We start from the raw sequence: 26,863 nt of genomic DNA, 5'->3' as shown, positions 1-26,863 counted from the left end.
TTATTGAATTGCAGTAATGACTCGTTGACTCTTTGTTATCCTGACGTTCATGCCAATAAAGCTTTTTGAATGTGCAAAAAAAAAGCCCATCTTCAAAACAACAGGCCAATAAATACATGCATATACACTCAAAAAGATCAATAAATGACATCAACTCCTGGGAAAAAATGAGAGGGAGTGGACAGAAAGAGAGAGAGGGAGGGACAGAGAGAGAGAGAGAGAGGGAGAGTTAAAGAGGAGGAGGAGCAGAGTGGATTCAGTTGTGTTTTTCTTCCCGCTGAGGAGAATCTGACGGCATGACGACGCCTTCCTGACAGAGAGAGAGAGAGGGGGACAGAGAGAGGAGAGAGGGATAGAGAGATAGAGAGAGAGAGAGAGAGAGATAGATAGGGAGAGAGAGAGAGAGAGAGAGATAGAGAGGAAAAAGAGAGAGGAGAGAGAGAAGATAGAGAGAAGAGAGAGAGAGAGAGAGAGAGAGAGAGAGATAGAGAGAGAGAGAGAGAGAGAGAGAGAGAGAGAGAGAGAGAGAGGAGAGAGAGAGAGAGAGAGAGGGAGAGAGAGAGAGAGAGAGAGAGAGAGAGAGAGAGAGAGAGAGAGAGAGAGAGAGAGAGAGAGAGAGAGAGAGAATAGAAGGGAGAGAGAGAGAGAGAGAGAAGAGAGAGATATCCTCCCCTCAGTTTCCACGGTGACGGCATCCCTGCTCCACCATCTCTCCGTCCATCCGGCTGCTCAGCGTCTCCAGGATGGGAGATAAAGGAACACGGTAAGATTACAACGGTTAAACCTTTATACACTGTGTGTGTGTGTGTGTGTGTGTGTGTGTGTGTGCATCTGTTTATCTGTGTGTGTGTGCATCTGTGTTTGTGTGCGTGTGTGTGTGTCTATCTGTGTGTGTATGTATCTCTGTGTGTGTGTGTGTGTGTGTGTGTGTGTGTCTGTGTGTGTGTGTGTGTGTGTGTGTGTGTTGTAACGTTACATAACATTCTGTCAGAACCTCCACACGGTGACGTCTGCCTCTTTAAAAGGCTTTTATTTTGATAGTGCAGACAGACAGAGAGACAGGAAACACGGAGACACAAGAAGTGTAATCCATTACTCTAATTACTCCTTTAAGAAAGTAATCTTACTCAGCGCTGGAAGAAGTATTTAGATCCTTATTCCGGTGTTTCTCTCACTTTTTGCAACGTTTTTGTCATTTTGGTTTGCGCTAGTGCAGGGTGCGAACTACGGGGGAGCTCGGCTCCCCTTAATAAGACACGGGCTCCCCTGAAAACGGGATTTGTGAAATTTTGGGGGGTCTCTAAAAATACTGACAATGTGTCATTTTCACGTGCAATTTCAGTTTTGTGTAATGTGATCATCGTGGATTATAATGTGTAAAATTTTAAAAAATTTCATTCATGCATGATGGCGATTTAAACCTAATTCACTTCAATAAAGATAACTATACTATATTATATACTTTACTATACATACTATATACTATACTATATTATATACTGTACTATACATGCTATATACTATACTATACATGCTATTCACCAAGGCGTGGCGGCGCTGCGGTGCAAATTGAACTCATGTTTAGTACATGTTAACTCAAAGATTCGTAGAAAAAATATAAACGTTGGAGGCCATTAATCGGCGCGCAAAGTCCTTGAACTCCATTCTGCAGTAAGCATCATATAGCCATGGCAAAAAGAAAAGGCTGTTTAATTCATTTTGGTTTTACTAAGAAATTGTGTAGCGATGACGTTAATAGCACGACTAATTCACCTTCTGCAAGCCCTGTTAGTTAGCACACCTCCCCCCGGGTGACAAAGCAAGAAGAAGCTGAAGAAATAATGTCGTCTCCTATGGTATGCTCATGAATATTTAGATGAGCTGCGCGCTGATTGGTTGAGTGAATCCCCATACACACACATTAGAGACGCAACAGAATCTCATATTTTAAACACTGCAATGTTTCGTTACCAAATTCACTTCTGAGACTTTTTTAGAAATCAACTATATAAAGCTCAAATATGGGCCGTTTTATGAAAATTGATGGCTAATTGCAAATTTGGTAAGACATGTCGGACTTTAGGAGCTCCACACAGTCTGAGGAGAAAGCGGCAGCCTGCTGGGCTCCATACCCAGCGCAAAGTCACCCTTTGTGGATACTGCACTACGGGGCTCCGCGGCCGGCTGCCGGCATAACTATAATATATTTACAGTTTGAATTATATTATTATTATATTATATCACAGCTATCCCAAGGTCTTACAAAGCTAACAAAAGCTAACAGTCCGATTTGAATTTAAGGCATTTTTATGAACGTGAGGGGTCTTGTTGGGAGGAGCAGCTACCTAGCTATATGTCCCATTGAATACAATAGGAAACGATTGCGGCTAGCTAGCTACACTTTAGGCATGACTATAGTATAATTACAGTTTGAATTTCGTCACGGCAATTATATAACATCTACCCCAAGGTCTTACAAAGCTTAGCTAACGTGTTCAATTTCAATTTAATGCATTTTTGTGAATGTCAGAGGTCTCGTTAGCAGGAGGCTAGCTAGCTCTCATTGATGGACTCCAGCTCACTGCGAGCTCTATCAATGAGACTCGCGGACAAGAGGCGTTTCTTTCCCCAAATCGTTTGTTTAATTAACTCAACATACATATCTATTATAAGATTAACTGGAACCTGCGGGCGTAACAAGCTCGCTGACCGCGCTCTCAGTCACTCACCGGCCGGCCGGTAGCAGGAAGAGGGGAGGGAGAGCAGCGAGCTGCAGGCCCTGGAGCTCTGTCAGGGCAGCGGCGTTTGGTAGTCCAGTCACCCAGGAAAAGGTGAGTTTGCGTCTATGGGTATTGAGCACCTGGCCGCCGGCCGTGACGGAGCTCAATCTAGCTCACAGCAGGCCGGGGTCTGTGAAGGAGGACAGGCAGGGCAGCGATGCAGCAACCCAGGCAGCACCGGCCGCTGAACTCCGACACACAGTCGGACAGAATTTGCAAGCCATCCATTTTCGTAAAGCGGCCCATATTTGAGCTTTACATAGTTGATTTCTCACATAAAAAGGTTTCAGAAGTGAATTTTGTAATGGAATAGCCGAGATCTGCGCGACCTAGATTCAGAAAACTACCTGATCTCAGGTCAGTTGTGTAGCCTATGTAAATGTTGGGGCGTGACTGTTCTCTTAATACACCCATGGGCTGACAAAGGTTCAGGTCTTGGGATGCTTACATAAGCTTCCAGCTTTGTTGGGATTTGCCCGTTTTCAGCGGCAGTTTCAAAATATGAGATTTTCATAGTAAAGGGGTGTCAGTGGGATTTAGAGCTTCTATGTATGTCCTATTTACCCACCAAACTGTCGTTATTCAACTATGACAGGGTAAAATCAGTTTTGCATTCTATCACCCCTTTAAGGATGGAAGCTTGGGGTGCGTCGCTAAGGTCTAATTGAACGGAGGAATTATGGTATTCTTCGGTAGCCTGAGTAACTTTAACCGTTGTTCATGTGAAATCTCAAAGACAGCCTGATGCTTTGTTTATAGACTATTTGTGGCTGGCTGTTTGCTGTTTGACCTATCTATTCCTGTCGATAAAGTATAATAGGGTAAATCCTGTATAGTGCATACACTTGTAGCTGTTATGTATCTTTCTAAGTCATCGTAAGTCACAAGCGCTCGACACCCCCTTGAAATTGTGTCATACATTTTTTAAATATGGACGTGTTTTCATCAAATCTTACCAAAATAAAGATTAAAAACTTCATTGATCCACAATTTTCTATTTTTTTTTTAAAAAAAAGAAAGGGGAGGGGGGAAAAAAAAAAAAAAGAAAAAGAAGTTTAACCCCTACATCTCTCTCTCTCTAAAAAAAAATTTTAATAATTTAGGGTTTTTTTTTTTTTAAAAAAAAAGAAAAAGTAAAAAAAAAAAAAAGGAAAAAAAAAAAAAAAAGAAGGGGTTTTAAAGAAATGCGTGGTGCGGGGTATTTTCTCAGACGCCAAGACCCGCCCTACGAAGCAGCTCGATTGGTTGGGGTTAGGCGTTTGACCTCTAGTGGTTAAGGTTAAGCTAGCCGATTGGTCAGGGGATAGGACCTGAACCAATGGGGTTACGTTATCTTGCGTTGTCATGGACGCCTGGCCAATAAATGCTATTGAAGGGCGGGTCTTGGTGTGCCCAGAGTGGGATTCGTAATATCACTGCCAGTTCTGCTGTTGTTTACCTTTTTTTTTTCTTCTTCTTCTAGTCCGTAGAAAGAGCAAAGTTGGTAGCCTTTGCACGCACGCACGCACGCACACACACACACACACACACACACACACACACACACACACACACACACACACACACACTTTATTCTTGTAATAGCCTAGAGAGAGAGAGAGAGAGAGACTGAGACGGAGAGAGACATGTTTTTATTCTCCTTCCATATAAATAGTAGTACAGCAGCATAACATAATTCAGTAAAATCCCGTTTTCAGTGTGTCAGATTTGTAAATATTTACATATATAAATAGATTATCTCGTGATGTTTTACAGTTTCTCTGTCGGAGCATCAGTTAGTTTGACCTTTTCTTTGATTATAATTACAGATAAAATAAGACTCTTTTTATTCTATCTGTCTGACTGCATCAGTAATTATGATCAAAGAAAAGGTCAAACTGATGCTCTGACAGAGGAATAACTGTCAAACTGCATGAGATAAAACAAGCCATTTACATATGGGGGCCCCGTGCACTGTGTCCCCCTCTCGCCACGGCTTCGCACCCCGTGTAAACATGTCTACTGCTCTGTATGTCTGAAGGATCTAAGGACTCATTCATATTCTCTGGACGCGGTGGCTGCAAATGTCGAGCACACACAGACACATGCAGAGACACACACAAACACACACACACACACACACACACAGAGACACACACACACACACAGAGACACACACACACACACACACACACACACACACACACACACAGAGACACACACACACACAGAGACACACACACACACACACACACACACACAGAGAGAGCTTCAGCCGACAGCTTCAGGGAACTAAGTTCACACAGCAGAAGACATGTTGCTGCAACACGTTCATTGACCGGTAGGAGCCAACGGGGCGCCATCTTTAACCTGCGCTCCTTCCCCCGGTCAACGCTTCGACTCTGCAGACGCACGCGCGGTCGACGCATTGCACCGTTTTTAAAATACAGCCATGATCTAATTCATGTGCCCCATTTATTAATTTACGTAATCTTCAGAACTTGATACATCAGATGTTTCTCCAGCTGGAGAGAGCCAACATGTCTTCCCTGAATGCCTCGATGTCAGGCCCTAAACGCCTCTGTGCAGGTCCCTGAACGCCTCGTGTGCAGGTCCCTGAATGCCTCTGTGGAGGCCCCTGAACGCCTCGTGTGCAGGCCCCTGAACGCCTCTGTGCAGGACCCTGAACGCCTCCCTGAACGCCTCTGTGCAGGACCCTGAACGCCTCCCTGAACGCCTCTGTGCAGGACCCTGAATGCCTCGTGTGCAGGCCCCTGAACGCCTCTGTGCAGGACCCTGAACGCCTCGTGTCCAGGCCCCTGAAAGTCTCTGTGCAGGAACCTGAATGCCTCATGACGGTCTCTGAATGCCTCTGTCCAGACCCCTGAACACCTTGTGTCAGGCCCCTGAATGCCTCATGACAACCCCTGAATGCCTCTGTGCAGGCCCCTGATCGCCTCGTGTCGGGCCCTAAACGCCTCATGTCGGGCCCTAAATGCCTCTGTGCAGGTCCCTGAACGCCTCGTGTCAGGGGAGTCTTCAGATATCGATCCATCCGTTAGAGTTTCAGATCGATCTCAAGCTTTCAGATATTTCACATCTCAAGATGTTCAGCTAATGTGAAGGCTTTTATTACACGCTCATCACGTTCAGGGGAATCCTGTGAATATAAAGTATATTACAGTGTATATATATATATATATATATATATATATATATATATATATATATATATATATATATATACTGTATGTGTCCCAACGTAAAACCCCTCACAGATCCCCAGATATAAACTGAAGGATTTATGTTAATAAGATTCTGATTAAAGTGATTTAAATACATTTTATTATCTCTGAGCTGTTTGTGACAGATTATAAAACACATGGAATGTTCCAAATATAAACTAATACCGTCAACAACTGATCTGATCTGACAATCACAAAATGATTTTTATATTTTGAAATAAAAGCAAACATTTGCAGCGATAAGAGAAGTGCTTTCACATTTAAAAGATTTTTCACGTTTCAATGTTTGGATTTATTTTATTGCATATATATATTTATATATATATATATATATATATATATATATATTTTTTTTTACAGTTTTTCTGTCTTCTATTTACGATATTTTGCATCTGGTGTCTTCCTGTTTTTGTTGGCTGATGTAGTTGTTAATTGCACAGAGACGCAGGCGAGCAGTAATGGCGCTGAGTGAGCTCCCAGGAGCCTCGGCGGTTTCCTGTAAACTGAAGCTGAGAGCTAATGGAGCTGCGGCGGCTAATTTATGACATCATCAACACGGAGAGTAGAGGAGTGGAGAAAAAGAGATGAAGTCAGACAGCTGTAGAGAGGAAGAGAATGAAGACTGACAGGTTTAGAGAGAGGAAGAGGAGGATGAAGACTGACAGCTTGTGTAGGCCCCTGAACGCCTCTGTGCTGGCCCCTGAAAGCCTCTGTGCAGGACCCTGAATGCCTCATGTCGGGCCCTAAACACCTCGGTGTCAGGCCCCTGAACGCCTCATGACGGGCCCTGAATGTCTCTCTGGAGGAAGAGGAGGATGGAGACTGACAGCTGAGGACTTCTGTATCTGTCAACAGCCAGGGAATGCATTCTGGGAGCGCCGCCACAGCTTTAAAAAGACGAGGCATCCAGTTTCCCGCTCGCTGTTTTTTCTGGAGTTTTTTTTGCTTCATTTGCTGAATTCTGGAGACTTCTTCTGCAAATATTATTATTATTATTATTATTATTATTATTATTATTATTATATATTTATCGAAAGGAAATACCTCATCACGTGTTTTTATAGGAGTCCTGTACATCTACAACAACAACTCTGTCAGACCACTGGTTCTCAAACTGTTCTCTATAATGTTTCTTTTCTTTGAACAGTGTTTTTAAGCCATGTACCCCCTAACCAGTTGAAGTCATTTTTGGTAGAAAAAAAGTCTCGGTAGAAAGAAGGAAGTAAGGCAAGAATAGGTCGAAAATAGTAATAAAAACTTAGAGAAAAACACAGTAGAAAGAAGGAAGGACACTAAGACGACAAAAGGGACAAAACATTCAAATAAGTGACAAACTTCGAAAAAGTGACAAAAACTTTGAAAAAAGCATGTGTGTGTGTTTGTCTGTGTGTCTGTGTGTCGGGCTTTGCGCCATGTTCAGCTTAGTGCAAGATAGGTCTTGTTTTCAGCCCCCTGAACGGTTATTTTTTACCTCTTTTGGGGAGTGGGTTATCGTTCATATTTTTTGAAGGGAAAACAAATCTACCTCTTCTAAATATTGGTGGGGGGGGACATATTTCCTGCATCCCCCCCGAAATCTACGCCTATGGTTACCTATGGTTACAGTCATTCCCTGACTGCATTGATGCTCAGAAACCCGATGCGAAAAAAATATGAGTTCTTGTCTGTTCTTGCTGACCTTTTTGGGGATTTTTTATGTTTTTTTCAAACCTTTTGGCGCTGAATCATTTATGACCAGTTTTTGACGTACAAGTTTCTGACGTTACCCTTTTTGTTCAAAGTTGTGGGTGTTTTGCCCACATTTTTGAAGTTTTTGTCACTTTTTTGTCGTTTTTGCCGTTTCTGGCAATTTATCAACATTTTTTATGCTTTTTTCGCGGTGACGACTAAGAATAATAATGAACTTTATATGCATACCAGAAAAAACAGAAGATATAGACGAAGATAAAACACAGAAATCAGTTTAATTTACCTGCTTTTCTCTCTCTCTCTCTCTGTTTGTTTCCAGAGTGTTTAAGAAAGCCAGTCCCAATGGAAAGGTGAGTACTCTTCTTCCACTATCTTAAACCTGGAGGGACATTTTAACCCTGAAAAGAAACCGAACACTCAAAAACAATGGATGTAAATGCTTGAAAAAAGAAGGTGTGCAGACACAGAAAAGGGTGTAAAGACCAAAGGAATATGTGAACACCAAGCTAACGTACGGAAATACTCAAAGAAAAGTACCAAACAACCAAACGAGCGCCTGCAAACACCCGAGAAGAGTCTGTGGACACTTTTGTAATTAGATAGTTTGACTTTATTAGACAAATACACTTTGTAAGATGTAATATACACTGTGTTTTATATGTAACGTACAACAACTTTCTGGTTTGGTCCCACTGGTTGTTGGCGAGCCAGCCAGCTTTCTTTTGCTGGCTGGCTCGCCAACAATCTCCACACAATGGCTAATTAGTTAGCCTGAGGTAAACGTTAGCCAGTGGTGTAAAGTAACTAAGTACAATTACTCTAGTACTGTACTTGAGTCCAAATGTTGAGGTACTTGTACTTTACTTGAGTCGACACTTTCTACTTCTGCTCCGCTACATTTCAGAGTGAAACATTGTACTTTGACTCCACTACATTCATCTGTTACAGCTTTAGTTACTAGTTACTTTACATATTAAGATGCACACAAAACACATGTAGTTTATAAAATCTGATGTTTTATTCTAAATGAAACTAGCCAACAATATAACGGCCTACAAGTCCAGCTGAAATGATTAGACCATTAAACACACAACTGGTTGGATCCTTTACACTTTCTACAATGGTTTAATACTTTAACTACATTTTCCTGATGAAACTTACAGAATTTTACTGAAGTGACATTATGATTGGCTGACGTCTTAGCGCTGTGATTGGCTGACGTCTTAGCACTGTGATTGGCTGATCTCTGAGTTGTGTTCCTCCCTCAGCTTACTGTCTATTTGGGGAAGAGAGACTTTGTGGACCACGTGGACCTGGTGGAGCCCGTCGGTGAGATTCATTTCTTTAATTTCTTCACACTGTCAGAAATCATATATATATATACACACACACACACGCATCTTTTGCTTTAAGTTTTTTTTTTTACGTTTTCGGTGGGTTTTTTTTGGACATTTTGGGCTTTTCTTTTGATGGTTATTGGCGCCTTTTCCAACTTTTTGTATTGCTTTTCTTATGATCTTTCCCTTCTCTTTCCTCCTGCGGCCTGTGGCCTGCCGGCATTCGCCCCGCGACCTCCGGCTGCTCTGTGACTTTCTGACTTTCCTTCCTGCAGACGGCGTCGTCCTGATTGACCCCGAGTACCTGAAGGAGAGGAAAGGTGAGTCAGAAATGAACACAGATACTCGTTTCTTATTCACAGACCAAATAACTTTTCTACCACAAAGACTGGAAACTGCAGAATGATTATTTAACCCTTAACACTTCTGTTGTCCTAGGGTGAAATTTGACCCGTTTTAAATTTTTTGTGTGTGTAACAAGCATAGTGTGCGCGCGCTGTGCATGAGCCTAGGAGCATTTTACTAATGCTCTGTTAAAATACAGTGTTGTAATGTAACGGAGTACAAATACTTCGTTACTGTACTTAAGTAGAAATTTCACGTATCTGTACTTTACTTCGCTATTTAAATTTATGTCAACTTTCACTTTTACTCCACTACATTTCCTAGATAAAATGTATACTTTTACTCCGTTATATTTCCACTAAGCATCTTTGTTACTCGTTACTAAAAAATAAAATTAGAAGAAATGTGTGCGACTGCAATAAGGGAGGTTTGGCGAATCACTGCTCCTAGATTGCATCACGCACGCTCCGCACGCCGCGCGCTCTATTTCAGCGCTTGTTTGTTGCAAACCGCCATGGAAGCATGAGCACCTACTGGAAGACCTCCCGTTATCGTAGACCACCAGGCTCGACATAAGCAATGGCCCGATGGCCCGGGGCAGTAAAAACGCATGTCGGGCTGGTTGCAGCCACAGTCACTGGTGTGTGCGTTACTTCACGCAGCACATGTACTGACTGGAAACGTTACCGAGGATTATTTACCGCCGATGGCGCAGATGAACTAACGCTACACTCGTTACTGTAAGTAGGTAGCCTACAATAAAACCTCCATGATTAAAGTGTCAATACTTATCAATAACGCACCTACCTGTTCTACAGGCAGAAACACGTAGAAAACGATATCTCAGTCTGATCCGTCTGCGCTGCCCACTCGCGTCCACTGCGCTGTGCAAACACAGCTCTACTCTGCAAACAGCGACTTTACAAACAAGCTAAAATGAAAGATGTCCGTTTGTAGTCTAACTGTTTGTCTTAATTTGCAACCAATCTTGAACTTTGGACAAACTCTTGTAAACGTAGCTGATTTCTAAACGAGCCATCCTCTCGCTGGAGCGGTAAACCTATGGATGTATTTTAAGACCACAACAAATACACGTGGCTACTTAATATGCACGTGAATGACGCGTTCTTCATTGTTGACGATGTTGCAAGTTGTATTATTTAGCAACAGAATCGTCTTATTTCAAATTAGGCATACAGGACTAATCTGAGATCATTTTCTAGTTAAGTAGCCTATCTAGTTATCATTATGGATTTTCCATGTTTTTAGGGGTTTGCTTACTAATGTAAAAAATATAGCATTAATTTAGTAAGAAAGTGAAAATATCAAGATGACAAGATGATGCGTATTAGGTATAATTTTATTTTCTTTATTTGAATGTAGTTGATGACCCCTGGTCTAGCTTTGCTGCTAATGGCACAACATCCAGTGGCAGTGGCTAGCTTTTTTCCTGCTTTTTTGTCCTTTTCCGATATCACCTATGATATTTCTTTCAGGGCCAGTAAAAATGTAGAAGGGGCCAGCAAAACTCTGATCTACTCTGATTTTTTTTTATGTTGAGCCCTGCGACCACCCCAACAATAGTGGTGAACAGGGTAGTGGTGAAGATAACGTCATACACCCGTGTTGCAAGAAATGTTTCTGTACATTGATGTCAGCTCTAAACATATGCTGTTTGTTCTTTGAGCTTAAGAGAATTGTGCCTGAAAAGTCCCTGAATATGCTTTATGCTTTACTATAAGAAAGCCACAATAAAAGTTCTAACCGCTTGCTTTTAAAAAAAACAACTTTTACTTTTGATACTTAAGTACATTAAATATCAGAAAATTACTTTTGATACTTAAGTACAGTATATATCAGATACTTTAAGACTTTTACCTAAGTAATATTCTAAAAGGTAACTTTCACTTCTACCGAAGTCTTTTTCTAGTACGATACTTGTACTTTTACTCAAGTATTGCTTTCTAGTACTTTAAACAACACTGTTAAAATAACAATGAAATGCTGCATTATTGACTTTAGACCAGGTTTTTGTTGGTCAATGGTGCGATCACTTCCCGCTGCCTCAAGATAGCAATACGCCCAGAATGCACCTGAACACACCTCCCTGTAAGACCAGCACGCCCAGAATGAACCTGAACACACCTCCCTGTAAGACCAGCACGCCCAGAATGCACCTGAACACACCTCCCTGTAAGACCAGCACGCCCAGAATGCACCTGAACACACCTCCCTGTAAGACCAGCACACCCAGAATGCACCTGAACACACCTCCGTGTAAGACCAGCACGTCCAGAATGCACCTGAACACACCTCCCTGTAAGACCAGCACGCCCAGAATGCACCTCAACACACCTCCCTGTAAGACCAGCACGTCCAGAATGCACCTAAACTGACAACTGCGTCGGTCTTAAACTAGCAAAGACACTTGCATCGAGCTTTGCGCTGCGCCGGGTGCAAGATAGGGCCCTAAATATAATAAAGATATGATAAGTTATGTTTTTGTTCCCTTAGTGTTTGTGACTCTGACGTGTGCGTTTCGGTACGGCCGCGAGGATCTGGACGTCCTGGGTTTGACGTTTCGTAAAGATCTGTTTGTGGCGAACGTGCAGGCGTTTCCTCCGCCGGCCGAAGAGAAGAAGAGTCTGACTCGTCTGCAGGAACGACTGATCAAAAAACTGGGAGAACATGCCCACCCGTTCACCTTCCAGGTACGCAGCACACAGTGTGTTTTTCATTCATTCATTCATTCATTCATTCATTCATCAGTCATCCTTTTACAGCAGCAGGGGTTCTCAAACGCATCACTCAAAGGTCCGCATCTGATTTTTATTCCAGGTCAGATGTCCGGAACGATTGGCGATAACAACACTAGTTCATTTCGTAAATTTTGCCATTGTTTCCGACGTTTTTGTCATTTTTTGTCATGTTTTCTTTTGTAGCTTTTTTAAAATGTTTTTTTTCTGTTGTCTTGATTTTTTTTTTATAAACATTTTTTGTTTAGTTTTTTCAATGTTTTCACTGTTTTTACGTTTCTTTGTGCCTTTTACTGACATTTTTCCACGCCGCTTTCAACATTTTTGTTGATTTTTTTCCCGTGTATATTCAACATCACTAACAAATTGTTGATCAAAAGAAAATGTTAAACTTCATAAGGTATTGTACACGATGTCCGGGCCGGGTCTGGATTGACTCATCATTCAGTCTGGACTTTAGAGCATCATAACTGATCAGGGAAGTGATACTATGAATCCCGCTCAATTTCTTTCAATTTAACCTTTATTTATCCAGGTAAGCCGATTGAGAACATCTTTTCATTTGCAACGACCTTGAAGCTGTTAGCTTGGTTGACACCAGACCCTTCTCAGCTGTAACTGAGAATGGGTCTGGGCAAGCTTCATTCACAGCCCATTTCCAAAGGGAAACCAACGGACACCGCTCAAATGGTTCTGGGCGCAATTGGATAGTCCTTCAACCAATCAGACCAACGATCCATGTTGAATGTAAACAAAAAGCTGCTCGCCATCGCTATCGTCATTTTGTATAGCCCGCCTTGACGGTTGTGATTGGTGTAAAGCCTCGATTTGGAAAAATTGAATGGGCTCTTGGCCAGACTGACTTGCAAATGGAAGTCCGATCTGATCACATTCATACTGGAAGCTGCCCAGTACCACCACAGTCTGGTCTGATCACATTCATACCTGGAAGCTGCCCAGTACCACCACAGTCTGATCTGATCACATTCATACCTGGAAGCTGCCCAGTACAACCAGAGTCTGATCTGATCACATTCATACCTGGAAGCTGCCCAGTACCACCACAGTCTGATCTGATCACATTCATACCTGGAAGCTGGCCAGTACAACCAGAGTCTGATCTGATCACATTCATACCTGGAAGCTGCCCAGTACAACCACAGTCTGGTCTGATCACATTCATACCTGGAAGCTGCCCAGTACAACCACAGTCTGGTCTGATCACATTCATACCTGGAAGCTGCCCAGTACAACCACAGTCTGGTCTGATCACATTCATACCTGGAAGCTGCCCAGTACCACCACAGTCTGATCTGATCACATTCATACCTGGAAGCTGCCCAGTACCACCACAGTCAGATCTGATCACATTCATACCTGAAGCGCCCAGCACAATCCACAGTCTGGTCTACACATTCATACCTGGAAGCTGCCCAGTACCACCACAGTCTGATCTGATCACATTCATACCTGGAAGCTGCCCAGTACAACCACAGTCTGATCTGATCACATTCATACCTGGAAGCTGCCCAGTACAACCACAGTCTGGTCTGATCACATTCATACCTGGAAGCTGCCCAGTACCACCACAGTCTGATCTGATCACATTCATACCTGGAAGCTGCCCAGTACCACCACAGTCTGATCTGATCACATTCATACCTGGAAGCTGCCCAGTAGAACCACAGTCTGATCTGCTGCCACTGAGCAGCTCCACTGGAGCTGTTGGAGGTTAAGAGCCTTGCTCAAGGGCACCTCAGTGGTGGTAACAAGGGAGGGACAAGCGCTGCTCTTTCACTTCCCACCCACCCAGATTTTGCCGGTCTGGGGATTGAACAGGCGACCTCCTGGTCCTAAGCTCGCTTCTTTAACGTTTAGGCCACCACTGCCACCTTGAGTCGTTAAAGGTTAAAGCGGTTTTGCATTTTCGACGTTTTTGTCAGGTTTTTCATGATATTTTTTTCCAGATTTTAGTTTGGTTGAGTTAGGCTTTGACTTTGAGTTGTTAACCCTCTGAGGACGAAAGACGCTGCAGCGTGTCCAAACAATCTTTGACAAAACTCCTATTCAAAAAGCGATATTACAAAATATCACTATTTTATTCATATATAACCTACAGACTTTGGTAAACTTATTTCAAACACCAAAACAATTCGTACAAAACGTCATAAGTTGAGATTTGTTTTCAAAAATAGATTTGAGGAAATTTCAAAAAGTGAACATCAGCGTTTCAGCTTTAGGGCCAAATTATCTCTTCACACGTCGCTCTAGGAAACATTTGGGCCTCACTTTACAGAAAGTTAGTTCTGAACATTTTGATATGAAACACACAGGGATCAATTATATGTTAATACCTTAAAAAGGAGAATTTAAGAAGATGTTTTGTGTGTGTGTGTGTGTGTGTGTGTGTAACCCTCCTGTTGTCCTCGGGTGAAATTTGACCCATTTTCAAAGATTTTCTGTCAGAAATTTGGATTTTCTTTCAAACAAAAGTGCCAAAAACATAACGTGGATGGTTCCATACAACACTCTTAACAAGTTACATAAATAATCAGTTCACTGCTTTCATTGAATTTGGGAGTTTTAGTCAATTTTATAGCATTCGAAGAAAAAACAATTGATAAAAGATCTTTGAAAAAAGTCTCAGTCTCAGAAAAAGTGACAAAAACATTGGGGAAAGCCACAAAAGTGTTGAAAAAGACGACCAAAACTTTGATAAATGTTTTTAATTTAAAACAACATGAGAGTTAAGAAGATTCGTCTGAACCTGCCGTCTTCCGTCATTCGGACGTTTTCGTGTCTTTTAATTTTTTAATGTTTTGTCTCTCTTTGATGTTTTTGTTCGCTTTTTTTCTGCTCTTTCTACCTTTTTTGACACAATGACATCCCCTAATTTAACCAGCTTTTCTTCCTCCTGTGTGTTTCCAGATTCCTCTGAACCTGCCGTGCTCCGTCACCCTGCAGCCGGGCCCCGAGGACACCGGGAAGGTAAAGACGTGTTCACTTCCTCCTCAACGCCTCGTTCACCCTAACTGAGCCGAAAAACTAAGGAAATAAATGAACATTTGTGTGTCTTCAGGCCTGCGGAGTCGACTTCGAGGTGAAAGCTTTCTGTGCAGAAAACGTTGAAGAAAAGATCCATAAAAGGTAAAACTGAGGGGATTGTTCTGGTGTTCTTCTATGAGGACTATGGTTAACTGCTCCTCAGATCTATGCAGGGTAAATCCAGACAGCTAGCTAGACTATCTGTCCAATCTGAGTTTTCTGTCGCACGACTAAAACTACTTTTGAATGTACACGTTCCACCAAAACAAGTTCCTTCCTGAGACTATTTCGCAGAGGCACCGTGGCTCCGTCCGGAACTTAGCACCGCCCAAGAGCACGTTTTTTATCTCATCCCGGAATGTTATGTGGACTAGCCAGACCTTCCTCCACAGAGCTGTGAAGGAGGGTCTGGCGATGCGAGACTAAGACCACCTACCGAGGCTGAGTCATGACCGAGACAAGCAACATAGTGTCACTCCTATCACGTCATAACGCGACGCTTGGTCAGGTGTCTTTGGCATTTGTTGTTATTAGTTATATTATATATAACTGACATGACACAAGAACGAGACGGTTAGGTTTAGGAGAAGATGATGGGTGGGTGTGTCATGTGCCTGTTCTTGTCCCGCTTGTCACTGAAATGTACATTTTGTAACAAATGTACATTTTAGTGACACGCGGGACAAGAACAGGGACATGAACCCCAGTCTCCTGGATGAAAGTCCTGTGTTGTTTGACCCAACCAAACCCCTTTACGTGGATTTTTGGTCAACAAAAACTGCTAAAATCTTGCCTAGGGCTCTGCATTGGTTAGGGTCGGCTCTGGTTAGCTGTGTTGGCGGGGAGCGTCCCTGTGTTCCCACAGCCCTATGTTCCCACATTTCTAAGATTTTTTTTCTCCAAAATTAGGCCCTATGTTCCCACATTTTCTTTTTCATAAATTTGTATCAGATTTTATCCTACTTTCTCCCAATGTCCCAATAACACCCAACTTATTATCCAGTAGCAATGGACTACAGATGGAATGTAGCTTTTAGCTAAATCTGGTAACTAACCCTAACCCTGGGAACATAGGGCCTAATTTTAAGAAAAATCTTAGAAATGTGGGAACATAGGGCTGACCCCGTGTTTAGCGTTCCCTATGATGCAATAGTATAAGCAGTAGCAGTGTAAGGCCCGTTATACACTGGATGCGTAGCGCGAGCGTGTCAGCTGCGTGGCGTGTCCGTTTATATTTCAGCTCCCCTGTTAACAGGTAAGAGCGTACACACTGCCTGCCAAAAACACGTGGCTGCTAGAAATAGGACCGACGCCTATTTTTCACGCGACACGCAAGCGTGTTGGAAGCATTTCCAGACAACATAGAATAGGAAAAGATGTTTATATGTCGTTTAGACACTAATAAATATTAATAAATGACATGTTGATGTTTGAAAGTCTTGAGGTTTTGCTATAAATGCAGCTATATATGTAATTTAAAAAAAAAATTGTATTTTCTAATATTGCACCTGTCAATACAGAACGAAATATTCTGTAGCCTATTTTGCTGTCAATACTGCAGACGTTGTCTTTGCTGTAATCAAATAAGTATATATTTATGTTTATGTTTATGGGAAACATACAACAACATGTCCAGACAAGGCTAGCAGCAGCAGCAGCGCCGCGTCAGACACATTTCTGGTGTGTAAAGACATAGAGAAATCCACGCAGCCGCCACGCCACAGAAAACGCCATGCTCACGCCACGCAGCCATTGTGTAACCGGCCTTAGTGTACACTATGAAGCAGTAGTATCAGCAGTAGCAGTGTTAGCCTCTGTGGTGTGGTTGCAGGAACTCGGTGCGTCTGGTGATCCGAAAGGTGCAGTATGCTCCGGAGAAACCCGGTCCTCAGCCAACGGCAGAAACCACCAGACAGTTCCTGATGTCGGACAAACCTCTGCACCTGGAGGCCTCTCTGGACAAAGAGGTTAACACATGCACACGCACACACACACACACTCTGGATAAAGAGGTTAACACATGCACATGCACACACAGACTCTGGACAAAGAGGTTAATGCATGTACACGCGCACACACACACACACACACACACACACACACACACACACACGCTCTGGACAAAGAGGTAACGCACATGCACATTTCCCCCCCCGACTCATTTCCTGGTTCTCCTTCTCCATTAACAACATGAGATCAAGTAGAGGGTTAACTTCTCCTGCTCCGTGGTCAGAAAGAACAGGGGAGACCCTTTGTTTTTCCGTTTCTGCATAGAGCCTACGTACAATCATAAATCAGGCTTAAAAAGTACAATATTTACCCCTGAGGTGTAGTGGAGTACAAGTATATCTTTCTCTCTCAGATTTATTACCACGGGGAGCCGATCAGCGTTAACGTCCACGTCACCAACAACACCAACAAGACCGTGAAGAAGATGAAGATCTCAGGTACCTGAACCTGTCCTCTCTCTCTAACTCTCTGTCGATCTGTGCAGCAGTTTGTGTTATTGATCGATTGATTGGTTTGTGTTTCCACAGTGCGACAGCACGCAGACATCTGCCTGTTCAACACGGCGCAGTACAAATGTCCGGTGGCCACCGAGGAGTCAGAGTCAGTTTCATTTCTCTCTACTTCGGTTTAAACAACACAAGGTCCATTCAGTGCTGGATTTTTCGGTTGTATTACCTGGTTTTACTCAACAAATTCCCTCTTTTCTCGACACTTATATTTAAAGATGCCGTAAGTAGGATTGTGAAGATCCAGGACCAAAAATATTTGAACATCGACAACTTCTCAGTCCCTCGCCCCCTTTCCACTAAAGCCCAAAACGGTCTCCTAAGCCCCCCCCACAAGGGAGAATGAATGAGCAGTGATTGACACGCAGTTAGACACTCCCCGGCCATGATTGGTGCATCTGAACAGGGAGCACTACAGGCTGTATGTGGTGCCAGAGGAGCCACATTTTTTTTAAATGACCTGCTTCATGTAGTTCATGTACTCGAACATAGGGTCAGTTTCAGCAAATATGACAGAAAGTTAGTCTTCCCTACAGTACCTTTAATATATATAATATTTCTTTAAAGGAAGAGTTGAAGATGATGTTTTGAAGTGTGGTTGTATGAGCTACTTCTCTAAAGTCAGTGTATCACCTGCAGTAGATGGCGGTTGGCACGCCCCCAGTTTGGAGAAGAAAGCCTCCAGAAAGCGCACCGGGCTTTGAAAGAAATTGGACATAGCGGCCAAATAGTGGAACTACAACTCCCGTGTCCGTCACATGATGCCATCTGGCCCAAAAATACAGGCAGGAGTACCTCTACCTCGAAGAACAGTCAAACACTTATTTACTGTCCTTTCTTTAACCTGAACCGAAATAAACCATCGAGGTGACCTATCAGAAATCAGAAGTATCTGTTCTGTTATATTATTGCACTTCGCCCCCAAACACCTCCGAAGCTTATTTTCCAAAGATATAGCTACACTTATCTTTGTCTTTGATAAAGTTATCTTTTATGAGGATATATCCTTTAATGCCCATGTAAAAAAATCTTCAAGAACAAACTTTTTTTACTGCGTAACATCGCAAAAAATTCTGCACATCCTGTCTTTAAAATCTCCAGTTGATCCAGATTAAACCAGGAAGAGAGATCATATTTCTCCTGTATTCACTACTGTTAAATCCAGAATTGAATTTAAAATCCTTCTTCTGACCTACAGCGCTCTTAATGGTCAGACACCATCATATCATCATGTTGCATTTGTACCCCAGTTTGAATAATTTGAAGTAGGGATGCACTGAATCCAGATTTTTGGGGTTCGGCTGAATCCTGAACCCCCTGGTTGAGATTGTGCTGAGTCCTCCTCCCATCCTCAGTCCATGAACCCAGTAAACACATGAATGAAGTAAACAGGGACTGTCCTTCCTTTCTACCAAGTTGCTGCATTTTTTTTTTTTTTTTTTGTTTGTGGGTTTTTTTTTTTTGTCCCCTTTTTTTTTTTTGGTTGTGGGGGGGGGGGGGGGGTGGGGGGGGCCTTGTTTTTTTTTTTTTTGGGCCCTCGCCACCACCAGACCAATCAGCATTGAACAGATTGAACATGTAGCTGGACTTGAATGGTCTTCTTTTGACTGAAAGTACTGCCAAACAACAACTTTTTCTGCTCACCAGTTCCATGTCCACTTTCTCACAGCCTACTGCATTGAACGCTCCACCTACGTAAACACCTTCCCGTAATCAACGGCTCCGTCATTACGGCGACCAGAATAGCACGCCTAGTGCAAGCGTAGGGTTTGGTTCGGTGGGAAGAAATTCTAAGGTTCTGCAGAAACCAGAACCCCGTCAAAAAAATATTCCGCAGAATCTGAACCAGAATCCTGGATTTGGTGCCTCCCTGGTTTGAAGTGAATCAAGTCAGAAGTTGACATCTGGGTTCATGTTTAGTTTGTTTCTGTCTTCAGTGACGTTGTCGCTCCCAGTTCGACTTTCTGCAAGGTTTTTACTCTCACTCCGTTTCTGGCAAACAACCGAGAGAAACGAGGCCTCGCTCTAGACGGAAAACTGAAGCACGAGGACACCAACTTGGCCTCCAGCACACTGTGAGTCTAACAGCAGTCATGATGCCTTCCAGGTCTGTAGGAAAGTGGGAAATTCTGACATCATACTTAAGGGGAAAAGTGAGAGTGGCCCTTAAGAGTGTTCAGCCAGATTGGAGAATATTTTGGAGATATTTGGGGGAATTTGAGGGCTGTTTCAGGTACAATAGTAACATTATTAGCTCACTTAAAGAATAATTAAGTCTTTAATTATCGGAGGAAAATTTGTAACATCTGTTACAGGAAGAATGTTGAAAATTTTAATTTGCCAATTAATAGGAAACCTTCAGCTCTAATTTAACTTTCCATAACCGAACAGAACCGTGTGTTCATGTCTGTCTTAGAGTGTATATGGCCCTTTAAGGTGCTCATATTATGCTTTTTGGCTTTTTTCCTTTCCTTTATTGTGTTGTATATCATTTTTGTGCACGTTATAGGTTTACAAAGTGAAAAAGCCCAAAGTCCCCCCCAAAGGGACTTACCATCTCCAACAGAAAACACTGTTCACAAACTGCTCCAAACAGCTCTATTGTAGTCCAGCCTTTACTTCAGAGACAACACACGTTATAATGCTCGCCTAGCTGCTAGCATGGCACTCCCTCATACTCTGCTTCTGACTGGTTAGTAGTCCTTACCTAGGTACTGTCAGGGCACGCCCTCATACTCTGCTTCTGACTGGTTAGTAGTCCTTACCTAGGTACTGTCAGGGCACGCAACAGAGAGCTCAGCACACAGGGTGAAAAGAGGAGCTGCAGCAATGTGCAATACAACACATATATAGTGTTTTTTGAAAATTAAACCATGTAAACCTATTCTGATATAACCTCTAAATACAATTATGAACCTGAAAATTAGTATAATATGAGCACTTTACAGGTGGAAGGAAGGAAGGAAGGTGCTGATTGGTCTAACTGAATGTTTTCTGTCTTGATCAGGTTAAGAGAAGGAGCCAATAAGGAGATCCTCGGTATCATAGTGTCGTACAAAGTCAAAGTGAAGCTGGTTGTGTCTCGAGGCGGGTCAGTGCACTTTGTGTTTTTATCATATAATCATATATTATTAGCTGAGACGAGCTTTAAAGTCCAATTGGAACCAAAATACATATTTGATGTTATTTCCGTATGCTGTATGTCTTCTTTATGTTTGTGTAACGTTTGTCCATGACTTTGTAAATTACCCAGTCTGACTTTAATCCATGACGTCATACATTACTGTGTGATTTCGTACATGACTTTCTGTAACTTTTTAACATTACTTTATGTGACTTTATCTCTTACTATTTTACTTAGTACGTTACCCTGTGACTTAGTACGTTACCCTGTGACTTCGTACGTTACCCTGTGACTTCGTACGTTACCCTGTGACTTCGTACATTACCCTGTGACTTTGTACGTTACCCTGTGACTTTGTACGTTACCCTGTGACTTTGTACGTTACCCTGTGACTTCGTACGTTACCCTGTGACTTAGTACGTTACCCTGTGACTTCGTACGTTACCCTGTGACTTTGTACGTTACCCTGTGACTTCGTACGTTACCCTGTGACTTCGTACGTTACCCTGTGACTTCGTACATTACCCTGTGACTTTGTACGTTACCCTGTGACTTTGTACGTTACCCTGTGACTTTGTACGTTACCCTGTGACTTCGTACGTTACCCTGTGACTTAGTACGTTACCCTGTGACTTCGTACGTTACCCTGTGACTTTGTACGTTACCCTGTGACTTCGTACGTTACCCTGTGACTTTGTACATTACCCTGTGACTTCGTACGTTACCCTGTGACTTTGTACGTTAGTCCATGATTTCATACGTTAGGCCTTGACTTTGTATGTAAGTCCATGACATTGTACGTGTCCTTTGTACGTGGCTTTGTACATTACACTGTGACTTTGTACGTTACTGTAAAATTGTAAAATATACACAAAGCTGTTGTGCCATTGTAGTGTAATTTTCTTTTCTTTAAGTGAGAAGAAGGTACATTTAAGTACGACTTGAGAGCTTAGTTTCAGTGTGAATCTTAAGTTTCTGTTCATCCTGCAGACGGCTTTACATACTGTATGTCTAAATCCAATAATTATTTTACAAACAGTTGCACGTCTCTTGTTGTCTTGTTGTTGCTGTAGTTTCTCCTCTGCAGTGATGCTCTTTATTTTCACAGTTAGAAATGAATAAGTGTGATTCATCCTGAGACTTTTGGATGCACTGATTACAAATATCCTGCCTCGAGTTATGTAAAAGTAGACTGCGTTAACAGGATAAACAGAAGACACAGTTGGCCTTTAACAGCTCTGTACTTGTTAAAAGGGTAATTTCTGTTTAGTTTTTTAAACCTGGACCCTTTTTTCTCATGTTTTTGTGTTCAAGTGACTGATGGCAACAAAAATCTTTGAAATTGGTCCAGTATTCAGCGAGAACGCTGTAACCGGCAGCCTTGAACCAGGCTCTAATGTAACCCTACAGAATAGATGTTCAGCATCAGTTAGAGTCCCCTAAAAGTTCTGACAGACTCAGATTATTATTCTAAGTGTTTGACAACATTATGGAAAGGATCACTACAGAGCTAGACCTTTTTAAAACCTCTTTAAGACATTTTTCTTAAAACAGAAACAGCTCTGAGGACCCACCAGACTCCATTTAAAAAGTAATACTTTTAGCGTGTATAGAGCCAACATATTTCCACATGTAAATCAGTAAACTATGTCTTTATTTCAACCAAAACTAGAGTTGCGATGGTTGGAACAGTGGAAAGACGACCCAAAATGACTTTTCATAGTTTTATTTTGTTTCTGTCCACATTGAATTTAGTGTGTTTTACAAAGCTGTCTGGTGGGTTTAGCAAATTCAAGTTCGTGGTTGTTTTTATGGTTAAAAAAAGGATCTTACTCTTTAACAGAAAGGTCTCTCTCTTTAGGGATCATTTCCATAATGTAGTCAGGCACTCACAATATTGTTGTTCCCATCAATAAGGTTTGATCTTATCTAATGTGTTAAATGTTTATTGATTTCAGGCTCCTGGGAGATCTGGCGGCGAGGTAACTCACTGAGATTTACAAAGGTCACCTGAACGTCTCACGATAAGTGTCTGTGGATTGTTATTATTGGTGTTTTTATGACCCGGCCTTAACCAATTTGGTGCCTTAGGCAAGGTTACAACGTTTATGTTGGTGTTTTTTTGACGACCTTTTTGATACTTTTTTGGTCGTTTTTTTTAAATAAAAAAATGATGCTTTCTTCAACGTTTTTTTTCAACATTTTTGCCGCTTTGTTGATGTTTTTTTTGCCTTGTTCAACGTTTTTGACTATTTGTACATAGTTTTTTTCACGTTATGAAAAAAGTATGCTTTTTTCAGCATTTTATGCAACATTTTTGTTGCTTTTTGGGCGTTTTTGACATTTTATTCTTCGTTTTTGTTATCTATTACCTTTTCTTTACTCATGTGGACTGCCGGTGCACCTAGCATTTGTCTATATATATTATGACTATCCTGCCTATACCACGGGTCGGCCCTGCTGTACATCGAATGGTTTGTTTTTCAGCGACGTCTCTGTCGAGCTGCCGTTCACGTTGATGCACCCAAAGCCGCTGGAAGAATCCTTCTACAGAGACGGTGAGTCGTGTTTACAACAAGTTCATGTATCACAAATGTTGTTTCAAATTAACTTTTAACCCTCATGTTGTATTCCCGTCGACCTGCAACTTTGTGTTTTTCTGGATTGAAATTTCAAATTTTTTTTTGTTCTTTTTCTACACTTTTCTCAACGTTTTTCTTGATTTTATTCCAACTTTTTTGTCACTTTCTTTCAAATTTTTTGGTCACTTTTTTGGCGCTTTTTTAATTATGATTTTGTCAATTTTTTAAACACATTTTTTGTCGCTTTTCCCAATGTTTTTCCCCCCAATTTTTGTCACTTTTTCTTTTAACAAGTTTTTGTGACCTTTGGCGATGTTTTTGATGTTTTTTTTGTCACTTTTTTTAATTGAGACAACCCTAACTTTTTTGTTGAGGTCGCTGACCCTTCGGGTTATGAAATGAAGCTTGCATTTTGGGCAATTTGAGTAATTAGCATCATAAGCTAATTAACACACTAGATACTGCACTGTAGACAGTTAATGTCTGTGATCATCTCCTAATCTTTCTGACTGATGTTTTCTAACCTTCGCACTCTCTCGCTGCAGCTCCAGATGAAGCTCCAATCGACACAAACCTGATCCAGTTTGACACAAAGTAAGTTGCGGTCTGTCTGTCTGTCTGTCTGTCTGTCTGTCTGTCTGTCTGTCTGTCTGTCTCTCTCCCTCCCTCTCTCCCTCCCTCTTTGTCTCTCCCTCCTTGGTTCTGATGTGTTTCACGGTCTCTTTAGAAACTGTCAGGAAGCAGAGAGCTTTTTCTTTCCGCTGCTGAAGCATTATCCGTGATGGCCTCGCCTCCGGAGTCTCTTCCTTAATGCATCTTAATGCTCGCTGCAGGAAACACGCTGTAAACTGGAAGCTCATCCTGCTGTCAGCAGACAGAGCATCATAAAACCATTCCTGAGTGAGCCCACAGACAGCAATCCTGCTGCATTTTACAGCTCGTTACTTCACGCTCACACAACGTTCATTCACCTGCAACACTTCAGTTCAGTTTGAAACAAGACAGAATAACATAGATCCATAAACTACAATCCTGAAAAAAAAAAAAAAATATATATATATATATATTAGGGCTGTCAAATGCTTAAACTATTTAAAGGTCCCATGGCATGGAAATGTCACTTCATGAGTTTTTTTTAACATTAATATGCATTTTAGACTTGAGTAACCACAACCCTTTCCCTCCCTCCCTCAGCGACGATGACATCATCTTTGAAGACTTCGCCCGCCAGCGGCTGACAGGCGGAGCGCAGGACGACAAGGACGAAGACGAGGAGCCGGTGGACTCGCCCAAACTCGATGACAGATAAAACCGTTGAGCGCTGCTGCCGTGGCCGTCGCTGCTGCGGAGGTTCCGGACACTTTTCAACACTCGGCGGTGCCGTGTTTGTGTTCTCGTTCATGTTCGTCCTCTGCGTCCTGCCGGGGTGTAAAAAGCTAGAATACCGCACGGAGCAGCTCTCCACTCCTTCGCCCGCGCGCCGGAGACTTGAACCGGCGATCGCGGACGTCGTAATGACGGCTGGTAGCATGCCTCTAATGTCACTTTGTTGTACGTGTTTCCATTAGGGACCGAGCAGGAGTAACGTTGTGTTGAGATTAGTTTCGATGTGTCAATCAGAGGGTCTTTATAAACAACAACACCGGAACAGTTCAGCGTTCGAGGCCGCAGCGTGGACGCCGGCTGACCGAGATCTTTGTTCACGGTCAGTCTGTGCGAAGACAAAGAAGACAGAGAGAGCCACCAATCAGCTGAGAGCAACTGGTGGCCCCGTTTGCATGAAATCCATCTTTATATGCTTTATTACTGTCATGGATTATCAACCTTTGTAGAGAAACGGCTGTGATTTTAAAGAACCACACTAGCGTTGGTTTTTGTTTTGTTTTGTGAGGATTGAACTCCGCTGCTGGTTTCACCTCACTTCTGTAAAAATCTGCTTTCAGAGACGACAAAGTTCAGCCTCTATGCTTTCTGATGAGATGTGTGCACAAACCTCAAATCATGTCTCAATCAAACATTTTAGACAAAGTTCAAAACATTATTATGTATATTTCTCAAAGTCAGGATTCTACACAAAAGGAAGCATCCAACCAGGATGTTACACAATACTTTTAAATGCCTACAAGCTGATCAGCTAAACCCAATGACATAGCAGCCAAAGTCCAACAACAAAGCTAGCCATACGCAGACCCGCTCACCTTTTGAAAAGCTTAAACATTAGGCCCCACTCGCGCCCAATTACCACGGTGCCAGAAAACACTACAACACCTAATTAACACATGCGACGCAGCGGCCCAAAGACGTGCCACAAAAACACCACGACGCCTGATTAAAACAAACCTGAATAGCACACGCAAACGTTCATATCTCGGATGATAGCTCCCACTTGTTACAAAGCTAAATAACACAAGCCAACGTTCCAATGTCGCTGGTTTGCCCCCCCCACCACCATCCCCTCTAAAACGACCCATAGGAGTGTTTCCTAAATTAGCGCCCCCTAGTGGTGGCAGGAAATACGTCCTCATATCTAAACCAGAGAAGTTTAAACTGTCCCAGTTTGGTTAGGTTTAGGCACCAAAACTACTGAGTTAAAGCGTAACTCTCGCCAAAATGCAAGCTAGTGTCTTTTTGTGAATGTACCCGAGTCAAAGTTTCATTTAAAAGCATAATTAGGACGGAAACGCCACTTTTACGATTGCCCGTATTCTCGTTTTGGGTCAAATGGCCTTTTAAATGGGAGAGCCAGGGGAACTACTATGATAGCATCAAAATTACTATTTTTAAAACACTAAGAAGGCTCGACACAACATGAGACTTTGCTCCAAGTATGACCAGGGGCTCTACACGTGAACTCAGCATTGACAACATTGTGTTCACAGAGTTTACTAAAAAAAAGGTTTTGAATGACTCACTTTAGCTGTTGGTTTTTCCGCTCGCCGCCATCTTGTCAGTCAAAAAGTGTCGATCTCCGAATGCGAATGAACGCATCTATTGATTTCAGTATTGTTTCTTATATGAGGCTCCTTTTTCAACTACAAGGTCAATATTGTTTTTCACTAATGCCAAACAACAAATGATCCGTGGATTTATATGGAACTAAGCTTTAGGAGCTTTCCATCTTTAATCTCCTCCCTGTTACGTACTATCACAAAAAGACCCTAGGTTGCATTTTGGCGAGAGTTACGCTTTAAGTTTCCTTTTCTTTTCAGACGGGACATGAACCCCCGGTCTCCTGGGTGAAAGTCCTGTGTTTGTTCGGAGGCTAGGGTCTTGGCATGGCCATAGTAGGATTCGTAAATTCGCTACCTGGACATTTGGCGCTCTTATACTCCCTCACCTTACTTCCTGCTTTGCTCCCGTCAGAACTACTACGACCACTAGAGGGGACCGCCACTAGAAACATAAATATAGGTCAGAATGATGCTGCAACAAACTTATGGGGGAGTATTTCGGAGGAGACTAGTC

The 26,863-nt window shown here is 42.3% G+C and overlaps 1 protein-coding gene across 1 annotated transcript; it reads left to right on the top strand.

Annotated features, from left to right (window-relative positions):
• Window positions 1-586: 586 nt before the first annotated feature.
• Window positions 587-26,013, top strand: arrb1 (arrestin, beta 1). Its single transcript, XM_039777112.1, has 16 exons — window positions 587-763; window positions 8,013-8,043; window positions 8,962-9,022; window positions 9,306-9,350; window positions 11,890-12,086; window positions 15,060-15,119; window positions 15,211-15,278; window positions 17,008-17,143; window positions 17,539-17,623; window positions 17,714-17,786; window positions 19,630-19,767; window positions 20,700-20,783; window positions 22,775-22,798; window positions 23,304-23,374; window positions 23,944-23,992; window positions 24,593-26,013. Exons 1-16 carry the CDS (start codon window positions 744-746, stop codon window positions 24,705-24,707), a joined length of 1,257 nt encoding a protein of 418 aa, XP_039633046.1. The 5' UTR covers window positions 587-743; the 3' UTR covers window positions 24,708-26,013.
• The last annotated feature ends 850 nt before the right edge of the window (window positions 26,014-26,863 follow it).

Source organism: Perca fluviatilis, chromosome 2 (genome assembly GCF_010015445.1).
Source record: "Perca fluviatilis chromosome 2, GENO_Pfluv_1.0, whole genome shotgun sequence".
Lineage (NCBI taxonomy): Eukaryota > Metazoa > Chordata > Actinopteri > Perciformes > Percidae > Perca > Perca fluviatilis.
Note: the sequence above shows the minus strand (reverse complement) of the source record. Positions and strands in the feature narration are given on the sequence as shown.